Source organism: Kogia breviceps, chromosome 5 (assembly GCF_026419965.1).
Source record: "Kogia breviceps isolate mKogBre1 chromosome 5, mKogBre1 haplotype 1, whole genome shotgun sequence".
NCBI classification, from domain to species: domain Eukaryota; kingdom Metazoa; phylum Chordata; class Mammalia; order Artiodactyla; family Physeteridae; genus Kogia; species Kogia breviceps.
The window spans coordinates 139,149,179-139,172,153 of record NC_081314.1 but is presented as its reverse complement, the minus strand read 5'-3'; the positions used below and the strand labels follow the sequence as shown (position 1 = coordinate 139,172,153).

The 22,975-nt window shown below is 45.5% G+C and overlaps 1 protein-coding gene across 2 annotated transcripts in view; it reads right to left on the bottom strand.

The window, feature by feature from the left end:
* Positions 1-22,975, bottom strand: part of KCNE2 (potassium voltage-gated channel subfamily E regulatory subunit 2) — a 171,419-nt gene that overhangs the window by 26,077 nt on the left and 122,367 nt on the right. Inside the window, exon 2 of one of the 2 annotated variants that reach the window (XM_059064481.2) lies at positions 14,507-14,726. Coding sequence is in view for 1 of the 2 variants with exons in the window: in XM_067035043.1 (XP_066891144.1) it covers positions 7,776-7,790 (15 nt within the window). In the remaining variant the exon portion in view is untranslated. Of the gene's footprint in view, positions 1-7,775; positions 7,842-14,506; positions 14,727-22,975 lie in introns of those variants that run through there. The other variant, XM_067035043.1, reaches the window with a different exon arrangement.

Here is a 22,975-nt window from a genome sequence, read left to right as displayed (position 1 = left end):
CTTCCTGTGACCCAGCTGAGGTTCTTCTGAGACAGGATGGCTGACTTGGCCTCCCTTAACCCCCGCGCACCCCAGCTCCCTTCCCCTCACTTTGCACCCACCTTCCACATAAGTCCCCCTATTATCCCAGTCACAATGGATGTGAGGATTCCCTTATCTTCAGGAACACGTTCTATATTTGAATTTCGCCCCTCCTCTTGGGCTTGTTTTCCAAAGACAATGAAATCAGGCCCCCAAGGCAGGGCACCTTGAAACAGTGTCACCCAGGTGGGGCAAGGGACTGCTCGAGGTTAAGAACCTAAGAAGGAACTAAAAGAGGGAACTCCCCAAATAGGGGGCTTTCCCCCTTTTTCTCCGGTGCCCTTCTGGTAAGGGGAGAGAGACGGGGATATAGAAAGCTTTGAGGGAAGCCAGAAGGGGCAGGCAGGAATGGAGAGGGGGTCCCCTACAGGAGGAACTGTGGACGGCCACCACCCCTGCAGTGCCAGGATCTGCCAGGCGACAGCTTGTGAGTGATAACTCAGTGAGGCCGGACGGCCGCCACGCTGGACAAAGCATCATATACGGCTGCAGAGCTAACGCATTTGCATGTCAGGGGGTACCTGGCTAGGTACAAGGATACAATTCCCCAGGTGTTCAGTAACCCTGAGTGACACCAGATACACCTTTAGCACAGGGTAACGAACGCAGACTCCCTGCTTCTTCGCCATCTTCCCTCCCCATTTGGTCATTCTAAAGCCTACCTCTCGGATTCCCGTTCCACCTGTCTTGTCAGAAACTGGACTCTTCCTAACCCCAAAGCTTCTTCTCAATTCCAGAGGCCAAGAAACCAGACCATGGGTCACCCCTCCTTCCTGCTCCCTGAGATAAGCAGTCAAGTTGGAGCCTAGAGTGCAGAGGCCCAAATGAAGAAATGTCAAGGTAACTCAGGGCAGCTCAAGGCCACGTTGCCAACACTGGCCAAGGTCCGAGCCAAAGGACATAAAGAAACAGGCTTTCCATGGAGAGTATCTCCAAGGATTTGCACGCCTGCCCAATTGACAAAAGCCCCAAAGTGTTGGCCCGGGGAGGGATTGCCAGCTTTCCGCTTCGTCTGGCACTGTTCTGACAGGCCTGCAAGGGTCGGCGAGCTGCAAGGATGGGTTTCAAGGCCCCTGAGTACCCATGTTCATCTTCAGGCTCAGATCCAGGAGCTCAGCAATGTGCCCATTTCAAAATAATAATTACAACGATAGCCTGTCTTCGGTAAGATGCAGACTTTGGAATCCATGTCGAAGCACAGTAGAACAAAACACCCTAAGAGAAGGCGACTTTGTCTAATGCCCCTGGTGCGTGAAGAGTGGAATTTATCCTAAGAATTCTCAGAATCCATAGGGGCCCCAAACACCTCAATAAGAAGAGGATGTGAAGACATTATAATTGGAAGAGATAATTGGGGAAATGGCTGGAGCATGACTGCTTTGCAAAATTGAGTGTTTCAGCTGGTTCTGGTCATCGGACAATGGAAGGACCAGCATTTGGATATTCAATTACCTCCTGAAGCTGAGGACTAGTTGAATATATTTCATTCCGGAAATGTCCCAATGAAGCAAGAGAAAAATGGGACAAAAGGCTTTGGCAGAGGCCAAGCGTTCTCCCAGCTGCAGAAATGAAAGACGAATTCCAGAGCACCCGTACCCCACCCTCACCCCAGCCCCAACTTGGCCTAGGAGAATGCATGAAGCAGGGCTTAACAACAGCCTGGCTGCTAGCAAGAGGCATCACAAGCCCCCCAGGAAAACTCCTTGTGTCAGCCCACCCTACCCCTTAGGGCATACCACCTTGCTTCTCTAAGAATGAGAAATACTGAAACCACCTTTCTGGCTGTTGGCACCGGGCACCCAGGCATTTACCAATCGACTTCCCTACCTCCTTAGAGAAAACTGCCAACTTCCCAACCACACGTTGACATTCCTGGCAGAAAAAATACCTTACCGTTCCACCTGAACCCACGAGAAACAAAGCCAGTCAAGAAATGTGCCTGTTGGCACTGCCAGGCTTTGAATGCCATCACGCATGTGTGGAAAACGTGGATCTGAGCCTGGCATTGTCCTCCGAGGCCTTCATGCAAACAAGAGGCCGCCTAGAGCTTTCAAGCCCACGTGGAGGGGGAACCGCTAATCACAAAACCAGGCACTGGCCTCCTCTGACGGCCCTAACGAAGGCCAGGTGAACACAGATGAAGGTGACCACACCGTGCTTGCATTTGTCAAATCTGAGCTTGCTGCAAAGCCTGGAACGAATGAGCCTGCGAACAAGAAAATCTACCCGTCTAGGAGCTGGAAAGAAGAGGATGTGGAAAAGGAGGGTGGGAGGTTGCCATCAATTACTTGTGGTTCTTGGAGAGCCAAGAATTATGCTTGGAAGTACAACTTCTGAGCATCTGGAGAAGTCTTTGGTCAGCATCCTAAGTTTTCTGGATAATATCACAATCATTCAGACCGTGCAAGCCAGGCCAGATGGAGGCAATACTGTGTAGCGTGCAGACTGGCTCCTCTCTGCCTTCTCGCTGCTTCTTGCCCACCTTCCTGGCCGTCCCCGGCCCCCTCTCCACCACCACCAAGAACAGCTTAGGGTCCTCCCTCCTCCCCAGTCCAAATCTGCTCCTAGGCCAGGATCCGATGCAACTGTCCTTGCCCTGATCACAGGTCGAGTATTCAATATCAGTGTATCGACGTGATAGTGGGAGAAAATGCCATCACGGAAAGGGTCACAGTTCTCACTGTGGAAACTGAGGAATCAGCCAGAGCAGGAGGGCGCAAGAGTCACAGTGACACAGCCCACTTCACGTCACACGGCGCCGTGTGCGTCGGCCTCCTTCGCTGGGTCTCAGCGTCCTCGTCTGTGTGAGGAGGGGTCGGTGCGACCTGGGGGACTCTGATGTGCCTTCCATCGTGACCAGGCCGCGGGCAGCAGGGCTGCGGGAGCCTCTCGGCGGCGTTTGTGGAGAGGTAGTGATTCCGCCGTGGGCAGCCCGCCTCTTAGAGCCGGAGAGCTGTTCCGCCCCCTCCACGGAAGAGCCTGCGGCAGCCTCCGGAAAGACCGATGCGCGCGTGCGCGGGTGCGCGGGTGCGCGCGCGCGGGCCGGGGTGGCCTGCTGGGCCCTGGGGGACGGGACGCGAGCTGCCACTCTCGAGGTGCCCGGGCGGTGGAGGACGAAGCATTTTGGTGCCATATTGAGGACTCGGTAGTAGCCGAGCTAGGGCTTCTCCTGTGTCCCGAGGGAGGCCGCGGGCAGTGGCTACCCTGCGCAGGCTTCTTACACCCTCTCCTTCAGGTCCCGGCCCCTCCCCGAGGCGTCCCCCCGCCCAGCCCTGCTTCCCCTCCCGCCCCAGCCCGCCTGCCTGGCGCCTGGCCCAGGTGTACCTCGGTTTTGCCCCCCTGCAGGGGTACCCCTCACGCTGCAGTCGAGACAAATAGCTGAGCTTTGCCGGGGTGAAGGGCGCCCCGTGGAGCTGTGCAGCGCTGCGTCCTTCAGATTCCTCCCAAGCAGGGCTGCGAACTTGGGAGGGTCGTGCTGTCCTCTGCAGCCAGTTTCCAATCGCTCACCATCGTCACCCCCTTTCCCCTCACAGCACAAGGCTCATCTTCCTGGTCTTCATCTCTCTCTGAGCCTCGTACAGGACTGGACACCAAAAGGGCCCTGTAAACCCTGCCTGCTTGACCGACTAGAAGTCGGGGCTACAAATGACCATTCCTTCTTATTCAAAAGTTTTGTGAGTTTGTTTCTTCTTCTTCTTCTTCTTCTTCTTCTTCTTCTTTCTTCTTCCTTCTTCCTTCTTCTTTCTTCTTCTTCCTTCTCCTTCTCCTTCTCCTTCTCCTTCTCCTTCTCCTTCTCCTTCTCCTTCTTCTTCTTCTTCTTCTTCTTCTTCTTCTTCTTCTTCTTCTTCTTCTTCTTCTTCTTCTTTCTTCTTCTTCTTTCTTCTTCTTTCTTCTTCTTCTTCTTCTTCTTCTTCTTCTTCTTCTTCTTCTTCTTCTTCTTCTTCTTCTTCTTCTTCTTCTTCTTCTTCTTTCTTCTTCTTTCTTCTTCTTTCTTCTTCTTTCTTCTTCTTCTTTCATCTTCTTTCTTCTTCTTCTTCTTCTTCTCCTTCTCCTTCTCCTTCTCCTTCTTCTTCTTCTTGGTATTTGGGTATCTGGGAAAGAGCTTTAAAATAGCTTTTATAACTAATGAAGAATTTTAAAATATCCTTTAGAACAAAAGGCCTCTTTGAAGCCCGGTCCACATCGGCACCCTGTTTACTTGCTACAAATTGTTTACTTTGCTACAAATTGAAGGCAGAGAAAATGCAGGCTTTTGCATGGAAGTCAGCCTGGAAGAGAATTCCAGTAACCTCAACCCCATGCCACACACTCCATCTCAACTGTGTGCTATGGAATAAGGCTGTCTTTGGGGCAACTCTCCAACGGCTCTGACTTGGCCCTGAGCTGGGCTTGGGGGTGACCCAGTCTCCCATCATAACTCTCTATTTTAGACCCTAGGGTGAAGGAAACGCATAGAGCAACTCAGTACTTTTGACCCAGAGGAAAGACAAGATTTGGCGGTGGAAACGAGGGTGTGTAGGAAGGGGGGAGGGCGAGGTGCTTTCCCCTCATAGCCTATTAGGGAAGCTTACTGTGGAATTCCTTTGCTGCCCCCATGCTACCCAACTACCCCAGGGGAAATACACCTTCCCTGCTTCCGAGAGGGGCTCTAACTAGAACCCCGTGGCCATGCTAATCCCATTTTCCCCTAGTTCACTCTACTTGCTGTCGGCTATGGACCGAACTGCATTTCCCCCCCAAATCACATGTTGATGCCCTAACCCCCACTACCTCTGAATGTGACTGTACTTGGAGACGGGGCCTTCAAAGACGTGGTTAAGTTAAAATGACGTGAGCCACCTTTAGGGTGGGCTCTAATCCTGTCTGACTGGTGTCCTTATAAGACAAGATTAGGACACAGACACAAACAGAAGAAAGGCCACGTGAGGACACAGCCAGAAGGCGGCCATCTACAAGCCAAGGAGAGAGGCCTCAGAAGAAACCACACCTGTTGACACCTTGATCTTGGACTTCCAGCCTCCAGAGTTGTGAGACAATAAATTTCTGATGTTTAAGCCACCTGGTCTGTGGTACTTTGTATGCAGCCCTAGCAATTTAAAACGCTGGCAAAAGAACAGAAATCCTGGGAGCTCTCTCTAAGCTTCCGTTCCTCATCTGTAAATTAGGAATATTTGTTTCTGCCTTGAGGGGCTCTTGTAAGGGTTAGGATCACAAATGACAAGGCACCTGGAGCAGGGTCTAACCTAGAGCAGGTGTGTGCGAAATAATTGTGAAAGTTAAGATTGTTGTTACTATTATTAGAGATCGATCAACGTGTATGTGTTGCTTATGGGTGGGCCCTACCAAATGTACCTAGAATCTCTATCCATTGATCTGATGATTTAGCACCAAAGAATTTAGCGTTTTGGGCAGCCCTGGAGATTACACCCTCTCTGGGCCACCAGGCTACCCAACTCCAGGGGGCACATTTATTCCCTAAACTGATCCCTCTTCATAACTTTACATCCTCACCTATTTCACAGAAAGTCAGTATCACATAGTAGCCATTGACAAGACAAAGCTTTGTTGAAAGTCCATATAAATTATATCCACAAGGCTACTCAGCTTCATATCAAATTCTAATAAATTGGCCAGGCATGATTTTGCTCTGATATAATCTATTTTCTTTCCCCCAGAGAGATCATCTTTTTAAGGGATTGGTGATTCTATCTTCTCGCATATCTGTGCCATGTGACACACGGGAGAACTGAGGGCCTGAACACTGAGCCTTTTTTGTGCAGTAGGATTTCCGGGGACACTGTGACCCCAGGTAATGATGGGTTACATCCTTCACTAACAGTCCTGGCCACTGAGGTACATTGAGTTTGCTTGTCCTTGAAAAGACTGGACTTTGACCACCTCTGAATTTTAACCTCTAATCTGATTAATTAGAATCTCCCTAAAAGTTCTCCCCACCAGCACCGGCTCAGATTATGGCCACACACCACTTCTTTGCCTTAATAGCTCTAAATGAAAGGACCCTCTTAGCCCTCAGTTTCTGATGGCCCTAGATTCTCTGCCTGAGTTTCTCCTTTTGGACATAACTTTCTATGAACACTCAGGCCCTGCAAAGTTGGCTCACCCCAGCAGGTATTTCAGATTTGTCCTCTCTATTTAAATGAGATGATATACAACAACACTCAGTGAACCATGACACCAGAGATAAATGTACAGCTTTACATTAAATTAGTGTTTTTCAACTTTTAATATTCTCTCATTCCTGGCTGATAACTTGACCCCAGGATTTTCTGGTCATGAAAAGTGAATTGTCTTCGTTTACACAGCTACCGTTCGCAGTCCCTGATAACGAATCTTCTCCGTGTCTGTCGTCTTTTCCTTCCACCTGGCCTCAGGAGAGCAGCACGCCCGCTCTCCCCAGGGCCAACAGCTTTCTACTAAACTCTGTGTAGTGTCTGCCCTCACCTCAGAGGACCTTCCTCTCACAGCTTTCTCGGCTTCTCTGTCCCACCCACAGGCTCCTTCCTGACATTACAAAATCATCTTCTCCTGAGCTCATCCTCTTCCCTAGCTGACCACCCCTCATGGCCCAAATTCTTTTTTTAAAAATTAAATTAAATTAAATTTTAAGAATTGTATTGAGATATAATTGACACATAACATTGTGTTAGCCTAAAGTGCATGATGTTGATTTGATACATTTATGTATTATGATCTTATGACCACAGTAGTGTTAGCTCACATCCATGTCTCATCACATAATTAGCATTTCTTTTTTTCTGGTGGGAACAATTAGGATCTAGACTCTTAGCAACTATGAACTTTATAATACAGTATAGTTGACTATCATCTCTGTGCTGTGCCTTAGATCTCTAGGACTTATTTAACTATAGGTTGCAAGTTTGTACCCTTAAGTAATAACTCCCCAGTCAATTCCTTGCCCCCCAGCCCCTGGTAACCACATTCTGCTCTGTTTTTATGATTTTGGCTTTGTTAGATTCCACACATAAGTGAGACCATAGAGTATCTATCTTTCTCTGTCTGACTTACCTCACTCAGTAGAATGCCCTCAGTGTCCATCTGCGTTGCCTCAAATGGCAGAATTTCCCCCTTTTTCATGGCTGAATAATATTCCATTGTGATAACGCACCACATCTTCTTCACCAAGATTCTTCGTCACAAGCTTTTTGCCCACCACCGCGTCTTGTGGCCACTTGCTCACTCCGCCATGTCTGAAGTCTGATTGCTGGCCCACCTCTCCACCAAACGAAACTCTCACTCCCAAGGCCCAAGATGGAGCCCCTGGGCAAACTCCCATCCCCACTGGGAGGGAGGCAGAAGAAGCACACGGCTATGAGCAGGAGAATGAGTGACCTGGCCCGGCTGAGACACCTGGCCTCTTGGGGAAATTGCAGAACCACACAGCGAATCTCCAGGCAGTCCAGAGGTACCCGGAGGTCAATCACTGGCTTTCTGGAGGGATCCCCTCCTTCCCCTCTGTTATCCACGACTTCCTCCACCCCAAATGTGCCAGCCCACCTGCCTCATCTCCATCTCCTCCAAGTCTTCCACAGCTGTCCCCCAGTCTAAGCAAGCCCTTCCTCAGCATCTTCCCACATCCATCAGAGACACCACCCCCCCGACCCAAGCCACCCTGCACTGCCCCACCGCACTGACAAGTGCCACTGAATACCCACCTTGGGCCAGGCCATCACGCAGCTATTCTGTCCGCGCAACAATCCCACAGGTTAGGTACAGTTGCCATCCTCATTCCCATTTCACAGGTGAGGAAACTGAGTCCCAGAGAGGATAAACTTTCTTTCCCAGTGTGTCCCTTTTAAAAAGTAGCAGAGCCAGAACTCGATGGTGAGGAAGCAGTCTCCACTGAGCATATCCTGCCTCACGTCTGTATCTGCTCCCCTCTTGCCGTCTGTGTTCACTCAACTGTGGGACCCTGGGGCACCCACACCCCGGCCCACCCAGGGCAACCTTAGACTGGAGAGGCCTGTCCTCTTCCAGAGATCTTCCAAGCTGTCTCGAGAAGACCTTGACGTTCACACCTGAGGCCCCGACCCCTCAGCCTCCATCCTGGATTCTGCTTCGTCCTCATTTCCTCCCCCATCAAAGCCAGCTATGCTGCACCCACTTCCCCTGCTGAGTTGTCACCATTGGAGAGAGACCCAACTTTGTCCCCAAGAGGAAGAAGAGAGGAGCAGTTCTGCCACAGTCTCCAAGTGGACTGCTCAGGTTGTTGGCTGTGTGGTTTAGGGCAGGTTACTGAACCTCTCTGTGCCCTGGACCTCACATCTGTAAAATGGGCATGATAGCAGTACCTCCCTCCTGTGAACGTTGTAAGGATGAAGTAGCACTGAATAAGCATTAGCTCTTCTTGTTTGTACTCCTGTGGACAAAGGAACTACCCCTTCTCTTGGAGGTAATATTTCACTCGGAGGCTCTTAGAGGTAGACAACACTAGGAGAGATAAAGAAATACATCTCTAACAGTAGAATTCCAGACACCCTCGAAGGCCAAGGGTCTTTGCACCCTCCAAATCATATCACCAGGGCAGCTGCCCATGTGTCCTGACCCTGCTCGTGGCCCAGCGAGAGCCAGCAAGCTGGTTGGCACGAAGTGGCCGGCTGCCTCGCTAACACTGGCTTAAGGTTTTCATTAGTCAGATGTGAGCAGAGGATGTTCCTGTACCACTTAAATGAGCTCCATGGAAGATTCACCTCTGCAGTGGTGACCACCACCCAGAAAAGTAACGAGGGAGGGGCAGGGCCCAGGCCCCAGCCTTCTTGTTAGGGCTTGCATGAATCCTGGCCACGAGGTGGGGAGCGGGGCAAGAAGGGAGCTATGCAAAGGGAGCACGAACAGCTCTGGTTTCTTTTTCTTTTCTTTCCTTTTTTTTTTTTTTTTTTGCTACGCCCATTTGGAGCTGTTACCGGTCTCAGTCGCGACATCTTTATTGATTCCGCAGGCTCCAGGACCAGAGCATGATGAATATCACTTTTCCACTGGGCCTGAAGTCACACGGCCAAAAGAGTGAGGCAATCATTCAGAAAACAAAATTGTTTTTGTCTGAATGTGCCATTGGAGACGCTCTGAAAAACAGGCTCTTCAGGTGATTATAGAGCTTAAGCAAAGCCAGGCTCTTGCTCGAATTATCCGCATAATTGCCTTCGTTCTCCAGTTGGTCCATGCAGATGGGACCTCACAAACCACCGGCTCGCCTAAGGGAGCACATCTGAAGTCAAGCAATGGTAGTAATGATGCCAATTTAACAAAGGAAGAGCTAGGCTCTGCTGAGCACTCAGCCGCAGCAGCAGCCTGGGGTCCGTTTAAAGATTTCCTGTGACAATGGGTGTTTCATGAATGTTTTGGTTGCTGGCTGTCCGTGATGATCCTGGAAGGTAGAATTCCCACCTTGAAGATCATGCTGGTCTCTGAACCAAGCTTGTCATCGTGGATGGCTTCCCCTGTGCTGGGAGAGCCCTCGCCCCCTCACTGCAGGAGGTGTCCACGGCAGGCCAGTTCCTGAGGACAGCCATCTGGGCCATACTGACCAAACTGGACACCGTCTTCTTGCAGAGTTAGCACCCTTCCTCTGAGACCCCCTCTTGTCCCTGCCTTTGGCTAACCAGGCAGATTACCCCCTCGGGCATCAGAGCATCTGAGTACATATCTGCCTCTACCAAGGCCACAGATAGGGCCCCAATAAAAAAAACAAGCATCGTGGCAAAACGGAAGCATGCAAGGTGGGGACATAGGGGTAATTACAAAGCTGTGGTCAGCTGAGCATAACCGCAGGGGGTGGTGCAGGAATCCAGGGTTAGCAGCATTGGTGCTCTCACGCACGGCCCCTCCATCCACCTGCTGGATGGGGAAAGGAGAGGTCCCCAGAATATGCAATGTGACGGTCATGTGGAGTGGGCCATCTTGAGAGGAGTTGTGAGGGACAGAGACAGCCAAGACCATTTTACAAGGAGGGGCCAGGGGAGTCAGACCATGGTGCCAACTTACTCCCTGCCTCTGAGTTCAGGTTGGGCTCCCTGCTATAGCGCCGAACCCAACCAGAAGGCAGGCTCCATGATCCCATCCATGTGCCATATAGGTCAGGCCCCCAAGGCAGAGATCAGGGTGGAGGAAGGTGAAGAGAGAACATAGCAGGGCAAAGAGAAGGCATTCCCCAAACATAGCAATCAAAATTCAATTATAAAAGGAACCCAATTTGGAAGTTCAGAATTGAATGTCCTTCGATGCTTAACCACATCTTATAACCCAACAAGAGTCAATTGATATAAAACCTAGAACCTGCTGCCTTGACTAGGCTGAGGTGATACTTTGACTTTGGGTCTGATAAATTATTATAACCCTGGGAAAGTATAGAAATTACTATCTTGTATAGTCACTGTAACCTCAGGAATGGATAAAAGTAAACATAAGTAGAAAGATAATAAAGTAAACAAATTAGGCCCACGATTCTAGTACCTTTATCATTGTTTTAAGTGTAATTGTAACAAAGTTTCATTATCATTGTGATAATATTCAAATTTTTTGAAGCATGGAAAAGAATCCAGTACAGTAGGCTTGTGATTTTAATTGGTGATTAGGAAAATTTGAAAAAAGAAGTTTGTACTCAAGTTTAAATATCAGGGAATTTTTAAATCTGTAAATCCCTAGGTTTTATGTTATTGGTTGGGTAAGTGGCATTTAAAGAACAATATTTAATAGGCTTATGAGATTAATAAGCTGTGTGTTCAGTTAATCATACATAGTATTGTTCTTTATGTTCAAACCTGTTGGATATTTGTAAAGGCATTCTCCTCTCACCAAGGACCCAGTAATATAAGCTCCAACCTAAGCCCCACCATGTCTGTGAGGCTTTCATTGATCCCTCTAGGAATTTCTCACCTCCTAATTCTTTAGCTGCTAGACCTTCTTTTTGGGTCTCTGCTGTGTAACCAAGCTCCTTCCGTCTTGTTACTTGGGGTATATATGCCTTGACTCCCCAACTAGACTCTAAACTCTTTGAGAGACCAGCACTTCTCTTGAAACAATCTTGATTTCTTTTTCATTCTCCATTTCTCCACGCCCAGCACTAGACACACATTAGGTACTTAACACATGCTCATTATTTGGGTGGTTTCAGATGTGTGGAATGATTGTGTTACACTACAGATACCCCAATCAACAAAATCAAAGTTTTTGTCAAGGAAAGAGTTGATACAGAGGACCCAGATATGGCCTGCTTGAGTATGCAGTAATGGGAGTGTTTTATCGGGACTTTCCTAGCTTAAAAATACTTTCTCAATTCTAGGGTGAGCGCTATACCCTTGTCTCACTTCACCATCATGCACAAAGACCCGTTCAGAGCCATGAACTTTTCAGACTCTGTGATTCTCTAGAGGTATAAGACATAGCCTCTTCTTTTGAGGAGGCTCAAACCTTGTTAGCAGAATTCATCTATTAAGAAAATGCCTGATGAGTACCTACTGTGTGCTCGGCAGTGTCCTGGAGACACAGCAGGGAGAGAAGCAGAGACTCTGCCCCTTAGAGAGTCATGATCTCACAAAACAACAATACCATGTAGCACGTGCTCAGTGAGAACAGAATGAGTGACAATAAGTGTTCCAGGACTTGAGAAGAATGCCACTACTGAGCAACAGAGAGATCAGGTTAAGCTCCATGAAAGAAGGGGCAGGGTGGCAGGGTGGGCCTTAGGGGGTCAAGAGGGGTGGGTGGAGGGGGGTTCATTCTTACCGTATTGGAGTGAACAACATAAGGGAGGTAGAAATGGATTTCGGCTTTGGCCATGTAACATGTGTGCCATCGTCACGTCAGGGGTAGATGTGGAGAGTAGACCTATATAGTGATGATAGGAGTAGACCAGAACTAAACAAGGACAATCTCGGAAAGAAGTTCAGAGTGTCAAGGGTTGAGAATAGATCCATGGGTGGTACAACAATAGTGGGATGTGATAGATAGTGTGATGTGATGTGATGTCTAGTGTTTTTAGAAATTTCTCCAAAGGAGACATACAGATGGCCAATAGGTGCATGAAAGGATGCTTAACACCACTAATTATTAGAGAAGTGCAACTCAACCGTACAATGAGGTATCACCTCACACCAGTCAGAATGGCCATCATTAAAAAGTCTACAGATAACAAATGCTGGAGAAGGTGTGGAGAAAAGGGAACCCTCCTACACTGTTGGTGGGAATATAAGCTGGTGCAGCCACTATGGAGAACAGTATGGAGGTTCCTCAAAAAACTAAAGATAGAATTATCATATGATCCAGCAATCCCACTCCTGGGCATATATCTGGACAAAACTATAATTCAACAAGATACATGCACCCCTATGTTCATAGCAGCCTTATTCACAATAGCCAGGACATGGAAACAACCAAAACGTCCATCGACAGAGGAATGGATAAAGGAGATGTGGTACATATATACCTATACTCAGCCATAAAAAAAATAACGAAATAATGCCATCTGCAGCAACATGGATGGAACTAGAGATTATCATACTAAGTAAAGTAAGTCAGAGAGAGAAAGACAAATACCATATGATATCACTTATATGTGGAATCTAAAATACAACACAAATGAACCTATCTACAAAACAGAAACAGACTCACAGACATAGAGAACAGATTTGTGGTTGCCAAGGGGGGAGGGGTGGGGGAGGGATGGACTGGGAGTTTGGGGTTAGCAGATGCAAACTATTACATATAGAATGGATAAGCAACAAGGTCCTACTGTATAGCACAGAGAACTATACTCAGTATCCTGTGATAAACCATAATGGAAAATAATTTTTTAAATGTGTATATATATGTATAACTGAATCACTTTGCTGTATAGCAGAAATTAACACGTTGTAAATCAACTATTCTTCAATTAAAAAAAAAAAAAAACTAGTGTTTTTAGTTCCAGACATTCCTTTTCTGCTTACCAGCTACTTCTCATGTTCTGTAAATTGGGGTATTCCAAAGTTAGGAATTTTTAATTTGATCCAGCCAAGGTGTAAGGTCGGGGTGGAGATATGTGATGGTGGGGGTGGAGCATGGCATGGGAAAAGCATGACAGAAATGTCCCAGAGGGCTGGGGATTCCATGTGCAAGGCACTGTTATTCTTTAGGATTCTTCCCATGAGGATTCCTGAAAGGGGGTGAGCCTAGGAGGGTGCTTCCATGCCAAACATAAGTACTGGAGAAGCAAAAATGGGGTGGCATGTCACCAAGAAAATGGGCCAGTCCTGTGTCACAATTTCCCTGCACCCACATTAATTCTGAGAGTAGCTAGATGTTTCCCAAGTGTCCCAGAGTGGCATAGAGGTGATGGACAGAGACACAGCTCTGACAAGAGCTCGTGGGGGGGAGGGGGCAGGAGGACACTGTGGTGACATACATTGATGAGTACAGGGACCTGACAGGAGTGACAGAAGCCTTGGGGTTTGCCAGTGTGCATGGAAAATAATGAGTCATAACCAGTTTCAAGCCCCCTCCCCGCAAAAGGATCCCAGGGCAAGGGGAGAGCAGGGCAGTGGGCAAGGATTTGAGATGACCCTGAGTTCGCTGACGTTTCAGTTTCCACCATCTGGCAAAACAAGATCTTGAAACAGAAGGTAAAATCCGTTTTGTTTTTTAATTAAAAATAATGAACATTTCTGAGTTCAGGATTTGAGATTTGTGCCACATTTTTAAGGCTGAAAGAAAAAGTAGAGACTCTGAAATAGATATAAGAAGGTAGGACAAAAACCAAGAGAGAGGTAGATGGGTGTCACAGAAATCAGGGTAGAAAGGAGGTCCACAAAGTGTGAGTGGTAGTGTGGACACCAATGCCGAAAGAACCAGGGATGAGCCACAGTTTGCATAAGGAGGCTGTGAGAAATGAGGCAGTGAGCTTTCAGGGGACAGAGGCTACATGTACAGTGCTTCTCTCAACTTTACCAGCTGCCTGTGTCTGCAGCTTGAGCTTCAGGGGATACTGTTGCATGCACTCTTCTTCAGAGAGGCTGGTGCTCTTCTTCAGGGCGCCAGGGCTCTTCTTTAGGAAGACTGCTACTCTAGTTCATAGACCATTTAGCCCTTTTTGAGCCTGAAACAAAGCTCATTGTCAGCAAGTTTGACCAGGTACAGAATAAAATAATATATTGCAAAGCAAACATGGAGAAGATTTGGCCCTGTTTTGGGGTCCTAGAGAACTTTGAGTCATCATGATCCTTCAAGACCAGTATGGGAAGCTTCTTAAATCCAATTTTTTTAAATGGAAGGTGCAAGGGGAGGTCAGGTAAGCCTAGAATAATCATTAACTCATTGATGCGACGTGGCGACCAGAATTGGTCATTGCGCTGCAATGACCAGTTTCAATGAGATACCCACTGATTATCTGTATAACTTTGGGCAAGTCACTTACTTTTCTGGGTCTCACTTTCCTCCTCTGTAAAGGAGACGTTGTACATTCTCGGAGATTTCTTCTGCTCTCGCAACCATTTTCGGTGCTTTGTAGTTGTCTCTTGTCATATTATTGTGGAATCCAAAGTACCAGAACAGTTGATTTGCCAAATCATAAGAAGAGATTTTCCAGCTGGTGTAGATCTGATGAAATGGTCACTCTTGTTGGTGGGAATGTGATTCTAGAGGACAGTTTGACAATAAGGATCAGAAGCCTTGAAAATATTGTACCTTTGACTCAGTGATCACATTTCTAGACCCAGGAAATAATCATGGACAAGTGAAAAGATATGTAGGCAAGGATGGATGTTCATTGACATGTTATGGATAATAGGAGAAAACTGGAAACAACCTAAATATCAAATAATAGGAGATATTACATAAATTATGATAATTCATATTAGTATAATAGAATATTATGTATAAAATTATACATAAAATTACACTGTACATGAATATTTAGTAACATGGGAAAATGTGTACAATATTCAGGACATTTAGTTACAGTAAGATCTGATTTTTGGAACATTATTGTTCCATTTATATGAACAAAAAATAAAGGAGAAGGATGTAGCCTAAATATTTACAAGACTATTCTTTAGGTGTGAGAATAGAAGCCATCTTAATTGTATTCTTCATGCTTCTGGGTTTTCTGCAATCAATGTGAACTGTTTGTAATCAGGTTCTTAAATACATTTTTATGGAGGGCACCTTGCACCTAGGCCCTCTTCGTATCCTGATATCAGTTAATCTCTCAGAAATATGGCAGTAAATATTTCATCACCAAATGGTCTTTTGTCTCTGCCTGGCTCTGAGCCTTTTGGAGTGTGGTTTTCATGGATGGTGGGGAGACTTAGGTGGGTTTTGTTGAGATGCTGTGGTGGTTTTGTGGGGAAACGTGAGAGTCTGGAGGTAGAAGGACAGAGTGAAGAGGGGTCAGTAGTAGCTCAGTCTCTCCCTCTTCCCACCTGTAATGCCAACAGCCCACATCCAAGTTCAGCAGAAAAACTTCCATCTGTACAAACAGGGAGCAGAGAGGGTGTTTGCCCATGAGGATTATGTAACTGATGATGTCTCTGTACACAAAATTAAAAAGCATTACTTCCACATGCCAACCTTGGAAGTAGCCCCCCTCTCTAGAGGGCTGTCAGCATTCCTGGCTTCAGAAGACATGCTGCACCTTTTCTCCTGTGTATTCTATTGGTTACAAGCAAATGGCCAAGGACAAGATTCTCTCCAGACTCAAGGCGAGAGGAATCAGACCCCATCTCTTGGTGGCAGAGCGGCAAGGCCATGTTGCAGGAGAGTATGCAGGATATGACGTGTGTTGCATCTGTTTTGGTGCAAGGGCTTCTCGAAAAGAACAGCTGATGTCTGTGGAGATGCTGATATATAGGCCTGGCATTACCAGATCTTCTACTTTTTCAGGAGTAGCCTGCAAAAATCTTGAATTTTATGTGAAAGCTCTTATTTTTTTTTAATGTCGACCACTAATTCTGAACACTACAAAGCCATTGTCCAATGTCACTTCATATAGTGTCTCCTTTTATCTCCTTATGAGGGTGCCTGTCCCTTCTCTAAGTGGTAGCATTTTTATTTACCATGGTAAAAACAAGTTTTCAACCTTCAGTATGGAATGGGGGGGAAAGGTGAGAAGTAGAATGTCACTTAAAGAGGGATAATGCTGAGGTCAAGAGGAAGATGAAGTTGATGATTCTAGGAAGTAAACCAAAGAAGGACCAGGGCTCTAGAGGAGAGAATAACAAAGCAGGTGAGGTCATCTCTTACTCTCTTCCTTGACTGGAAGAGGGGCCATGTCTTCTTTTCCAAAGGGAAAGAAAGGAGGAGGAAAAGGGAGTGAAGGAAGGCTCATCCCATGTGAAACAACACTTTGCTGAGCGCAGATCACATTCCAGGCATCGTTCAGGCACTCTTTCAGACCTGGGGGCATCCGTAAGCCCAGTCATGTGCCGTCGGGGTGCTTATCTTCTCATGGGCTGCCCTGTCTCCTCACAGGGCCCAGGTATGTGCTGAGAATGAGATGGGAGGTGGTGAGGGCACTGAGGCCTCAGAGGAGGCCAAGGATAGGAGCAGCTGCTGGGGGCAGAGGGCCGGGAGCTCTCTGGAGTTGATCATCTGCTCTGCAGATATTCCCAAGACCACCCCGCCAGAAGGCACCCACGAGCAGGGATCTTCTGCGGCTTGGGAGCAAGAACACGGGAACACGTAACATGATCCTGGGCTGAAGATTAAGGCAGAGGAAGTCCAGAGGAGTGAGGTCTGACTGGCCAATGGAGCCCAGGGTGGGGACTGATGCTCCGGCACGCGGCTTCTCTCAGGAGGCCAGAGGGAAGGGCTATGACTGAGCCCAGAGGCCACGCCCATCCGCCAGTTCTGCCAAAGGTCAGCAATGCGCCTGTGGCCCTGGCTGGCCGAGTGATGCGTCTACCTAGCCATGAGATAATGGGTGCTTGTATCTCTGAGAAGTTAGCCCACCAAGTAATCAAATGACACTTTAACATACAGAATTGACGATGCTAACCAACTCTTCATTTAAAAGGAGAAATAGGGTTTCCCTGGTGGCGCAGTGGTTGAGAATCTGCCTGCCGATGCAGGGGACGCAGGTTCGCGCCCCGGTCCGGGAAGATCCCACGTGCCGCGGAGCGGCTGGGCCCGTGAGTCATGGCCGCTGAGCCTGCGCGTCCGGAGCCTGTGCTCCGCCACGGGAGAGGCCACAACAGTGAGAGGCCCGTGTACCGCAAAAAAAAAAAAAAAAAAAAAAAAAAGGAGAAATAAACTGTTCATGTGACCTTTGTATTTCTTCCAATTATTAAGGACCCCAAGAAAAATGAAAAGCTGCAATTTAACTGAGCAGAAATACATTCTGCAGCCTTATAACAAGTTAGGGCTTTATTGAAATTCCTGTTTTTCTAAGAGATGAGCAGTTAGAACCAGGCTGTAACAGAACAGGCAAAGATTCACAGGAAAGAATATTAGAAAGCATCACTAAATGAATAAAAAGGGACTAAACGTACACTAAATCTCAAAAGCAAGGGAATAATTTTTCTGAACCTACAGACAGTGGATAATCAAGTCAGTTCTCTCTTGGATACCTTATGTAAAAGTATTCAGAAAGTTGCTTCGTTTCTGTGTGAAATGAGGTGTACCTTCCAAAATTTCATTTCCAAACTTAAATTTGAACCTGGAATAAAATTTAATTCCTCACTCTCCATGCTACGCATCTGTTGGAAAATAAATTGAAACCAATTTTCTATTGTACAGCAAAATCAATGCCAATTCATCCTGATGTTTCTAATCAACATGTCTTATTTTCTTCTCTGTTCCCATGACTTATAATTATTTGTGGTACTCTCCAAACAAACCCTTCTGTTCTGCTCAGTGCCTCCTTCTGGCTTGCGATTTATATATGTGGAAGTAATTTGAGGCTGGAGATCACCAATCTATTACTAAGCAATTTGGGGGGTCCTCAAGACCCCCCAGACATTTAAAAATACAGATGTCTGTCTCTGGGTCGCTCATAGTTCAGGTACAGTGTTTTAAAGAAAAGGTTAAATCCTTCATCAGAAGGTAAACACAGAGCCATACAATTTCTTAATTTGGATTTTGAGAAAACTAATAATTGTCTTAGTGCCACCACTGTTCCCTGCTAAAATAATTTCCACAAATGCTGGAGGACTAAAATATTTGATTCTTGCTCAGAAATCTCATCCAATAATTTGACATTGGCACACTCCCACCTCAGCCTTCAGCGCGAGGCTGCTTCTTACCCAGACCTGCCATTCCCCCCTCTCTTGGTCACTTTGGGGTTGTATAAAATATATGGGCATCTTTTCAGCTTGAAAATATTGAAAGCATTTCCAATAAGTTTTCATAATTACTGAGGCTTGAGTTTTGGAGAGCAAACTTCTTAAGCGGGCATCAGCCCATGGAACTTCTTGAGAAACCAGCCAGTCTTCATGTACCTAAAATACTGGGGGCAGAGTTGGGCTGACACTAGAAGTTATGTCCATGGCAATCTCCTGGCAATTGAGGGGTGGTGTTCAGGAACTACCACCTGAGGATTTATCTACTCACTTGGGAGATGTCAGGCTTAGCAGATGGACTCACCGTTGGAAGGAGGGGCACGTAGAACCTGGTAAGGCGGAAAGGAAAGCCACGTGCTGGGAGCCATATCAGAAATGACTTTGAGGTAAGAAGGAGGCAGGTGGAGAGCGGGGATGGGGTTTTAGGAAAAGAACAGTCTTCAAAACTGGAACCATTGGGGTGTAAGACTATGAGGACAGTGTTAAAAGATGCTACATCCCTTCTCTTGATTCAGGCCACCCAAAGGCCTTTGAGAAGGAGTGAGCTTTGTCAGTGACCCCAAAATGTAGACACACTAAGCCACCCCTTCCCCGTATCCTTTCTCCATTATTTTCTTCTGCAGATGGAAGTGATTTATGAAGAGAAGTTTTACGAAGAAGTGTTTTAATGCATAGACTATAATTACAGGGAGATCGAATGTCGAAAGCCACTTTATCAAAGAAGACAAAGACGGCACAAGTAGCTTAACTTGAGCAACACTTGCTCTGTGTCACCTTCAAAAGGGTTTCTTGGAGTCTGACTGGCTGGAGCTGACAGCAGGGCAGATATCCCACCAGGATGTACCCAGAAGGCATAGCAACCATAGTCCATTTTGATTGGTTGAAACCAGTCATTAAATATTTGCATTATTGCTATTGTGGCCTCACAGTCTTTTTGAAATGGTGAGGCTTGAAACAGAATAAAATAAAATGGACACCTGAGTTCCAGGAAGTTGAGTTGGAAGCCCTGTTCCACTACTAACAGTAGAAACTTAAGCTTCAGATTCTTTCTTTCCCCCTTCCTCTTACCCACAGTGATACATAACATCTCAGGTAACTTGAACAATATCAACCAAAAACCTCCTGAACTGAGTGCCAACAGCCTCTCTTGTCCATTGGTCACTTTTCAAGCACTTTTCAAAAAGAAACCAACCAATAAACATCAATCCAGTGGGGGGACGTGTCTCCAGAGGCCTTTACCTTAAAGGTAAATTTTCTTAAGTCAACATTTAGATCCCTTTGTTAGCCCACACGGGGCATTGAAGTTGGCAAGGCCTTGCTACTCTCATAAAATATACAATGTCATTAATAAGGAGATAATGTAGCTTCCTCTTATGTCTGTTGAGGTATCAATTCTTAACCAGGCATCCAGTTCCCCTTTAGATCTTTGCCCTTTCAAGTCTGATAAGGATTGCTCATCTATTATGTACTTCTCCCTCCCAGGGGGGACTCCATTGCCTCCAAGCCCAGAGAAAAATTCGCTACCTGAGATGGGCGGAGATCTCTGTGTTCTCAGGTTAGTTTCTTCCATGTTCTCAAAGAGAATTTTAAAAGTTCAAATTCACTCTACCATATGACCCAGCAATCCCACTACTGGGCATATACCCTGAGAAAACCATAATTCAAAAAGAGTCATGTACCAAAATGTTTATTGCAGCTCTATTTACGATAGCCAGGACATGGAAGCAACCTAAGTGTCCATCAACAGATGAATGGATAAGGAAGATGTGGCATATATATACAATGGAATATTACTCAGCCATAAAAAGAAATGAAACTGAGTTATTTGTAATGAGGTGGATAGACCTGGAATCTGTCATACAGAGTGAAGTAAGTCAGAAGGACAAAAACAAATACCGTATGCTAACACATATATATGGAATCTAAAAAAAAAAAAAAAATGTCATGAAGAGATTAGTGGTAGGATGGGAATAAAACACAGACCTACTAGAGCATGGACTTGAGGATATGGGGAGGGGGAAGGGTAAGCTGTGACGATGTGAGAGAGTGGCAGGGACATATACACACTACCAAATGTAAATTAGATAGCTAGTGGGAAGCTACAGCATAGCACAGGGAGTTCACCTCTGTACTTAGTGACCACCTAGAGGGGTGGGATAGGGAGGGTGGGAGGGAGGGTGACAAAAGAGGGAAGAGTTATGGGAACATATGTATATGTATAACTGATTCACTTTGTTGTAAAAGAGAAACTAACACACTATTGTAAAACAGTTATACTCAAATAAAGATGTTAAAAAAAAAAAAAGTTCAAATTCACAGCCCATTTGCATTACATGGCGATTTGTATTTTAAGGTGATGTTCCCATATGATGTTCATATGTATTTGTGTAAAAAGCCCTTTAGATTTCTGGATGTAAAAACTTATAAAGGCAGGATGTCTGTCTTCACATTTTGAAAGACTTTCTTATTAAAGGGCCATTGGATTTCATCTCTGTTGCTCCAGAAAGAAAGAAATGAAACCAAAGAGCGAAGTCTACAGGAATAGAATTCTTTTCAAAAATAAGAATTTTCCTTAATAGTTTAAGGTGTTAAAAATGGAACCACTTGCCTCAGGACAGTGGGGCCAGTTGCTGGCACTGGAAGAAGACACCCCTACCACAGTATTTCAAGAGACTGGAGGCCATTCACGAGGCAAGTAAAATAGGGATTCAGCACCGATGTCTATATGGTAACTTCCAACCTTCCAACTCAAAAGTCACTGGGAACTCCTAAGTGTGAGGCGTCTGTTGACGGTGCCGGTAATCACCCCCCTCTCTGGAACACAGCATACTCAGCGTCACGCTTTCTTTCATTTGTTCAAGTCTTCCTTCACCTCCCTTAGTACAGTTTTATAATTTAATATTTTATTTGTATAAATACTTCGTTTTTTTGTTTTTGTTGTTTGTTTGGTTTCTGCTTTCTGAGATTTAAAAGTTACAGTAAAATAAAAGAATAACTTAAACCTCCATATTCCCACAATTTAGAATCAACAAATGCTAACCTTTTTTGCCATATCTACTTTTTGTCAATTTTTAGGAAGAGAAGAAGGAAGAAAGGAAGGAATGAGGGAGGGGGAGGAGAGGGGAGAGGTGAGTGGAGGATGAATGTTAGCTAATGTCCCCTAAGCCACCAACACGCCCACCCACTCCTCCCCACATTCCCCTGGAGACTAAAGTTGTCATGTATCATTCCCTTTCGTTACAAAATTTTTTTCTAGGTAGATGTGCATCCACTAAAACACACACACACACACACACACACACACACACATACACATTGTATGGTTTTATTTTTTAACTACATATACAAGTACATTATCTGTATATATCCCATAAATCTGCATCTTGCTTTTTATACTCTACCTTAGGCTTTTAACATCTGTTAATGTTGATGTATATCAGCTCTATTTATTTTTTTAAATTGTTTTACAGTATTTCATCATAGGAAAATACCACATTTTGTTTGTTTATTCCTATATTGAGGGATATTTCAGTCATTTCCTTTTTTTTTTTCTGCTGTTGCAAACAATGCTGTAACAGACACCATTGCATATAGGATGCTTATGAAACTTCTCAGGAGGTTGTCTACTGTGTATCTCACAGCACAATTTCTAAGACACAGGGCAAGTACATTTTCCTAAATGCACCAAACTTCTCTCCAAGATGTCTTTACCAATTCATATTTCCAGAAACAATTTACCATTTCCTCTACAACCTTGCCAGTGGTTGAGATAGCTTGACTACCTAATCTTACAAATACAATGGCTGGAAAATGGTCTCTCTTTCTTTTTATTTGCCTTCTCTGAGTTTCAGCATCTTTTTTTTTTTTCTTATTTGTTGACCATTCACATTTCCTCTTTGAATAATTCATTTTTTCTACGTTTATTTTCCTTATTATGTGTTTTGTTTACTAATTCCTAGTCTATTAAATATGTCTCCCAGTCTGTTTTTTCACCTTTTTCCAACAGAAGTTTATAGGTTTTTCTGTACAGAGTTTTAAAATTTTAAGCAGTTGAATCTATCTATCTTTCTCTTTATTGTTTGGGCTTTATTAATTCTTCTTTTAAGGTTTTCTCTAAATCATATAATTGTTGTCCTTTATTTTCTTTAATAATTTTTCACATGTAGATCTATAATCCATCTGGTGTATGTGTAAAGTACATGGTTTGAGGTAGGGATCTAATTGCATTTATTCTGCTCTTCCCCCTCGCCCCAACCTCATGAGATTTTTCTGAGATCGTTTCTGCCCCTCCAGAGTTGGCCTGTCCCTGTCTTCATGTAATCTTCTCTGGAACACATTTTCTTGTGCATCAGGTGACAAGTTGATACAGTTCCAATTGGTTCACAGTGTGGTACACTTGAGCATATCAAAAGTGGAATGAAGCATGGAACTATAGACAGAGGTCTGCACATGTCACTCAAGTAGTGTGCACAGGCTTATCTGCCTGGCTGGCACAGACCCTCTCCCATGTGTACCCAGTGTAGATGTTATGGGCTGAAATATGTCCCTCCACCAAATTCATATGTTGAAGCCCTAACCCCTAGTACCTCAGAATGTGACTAGAAATG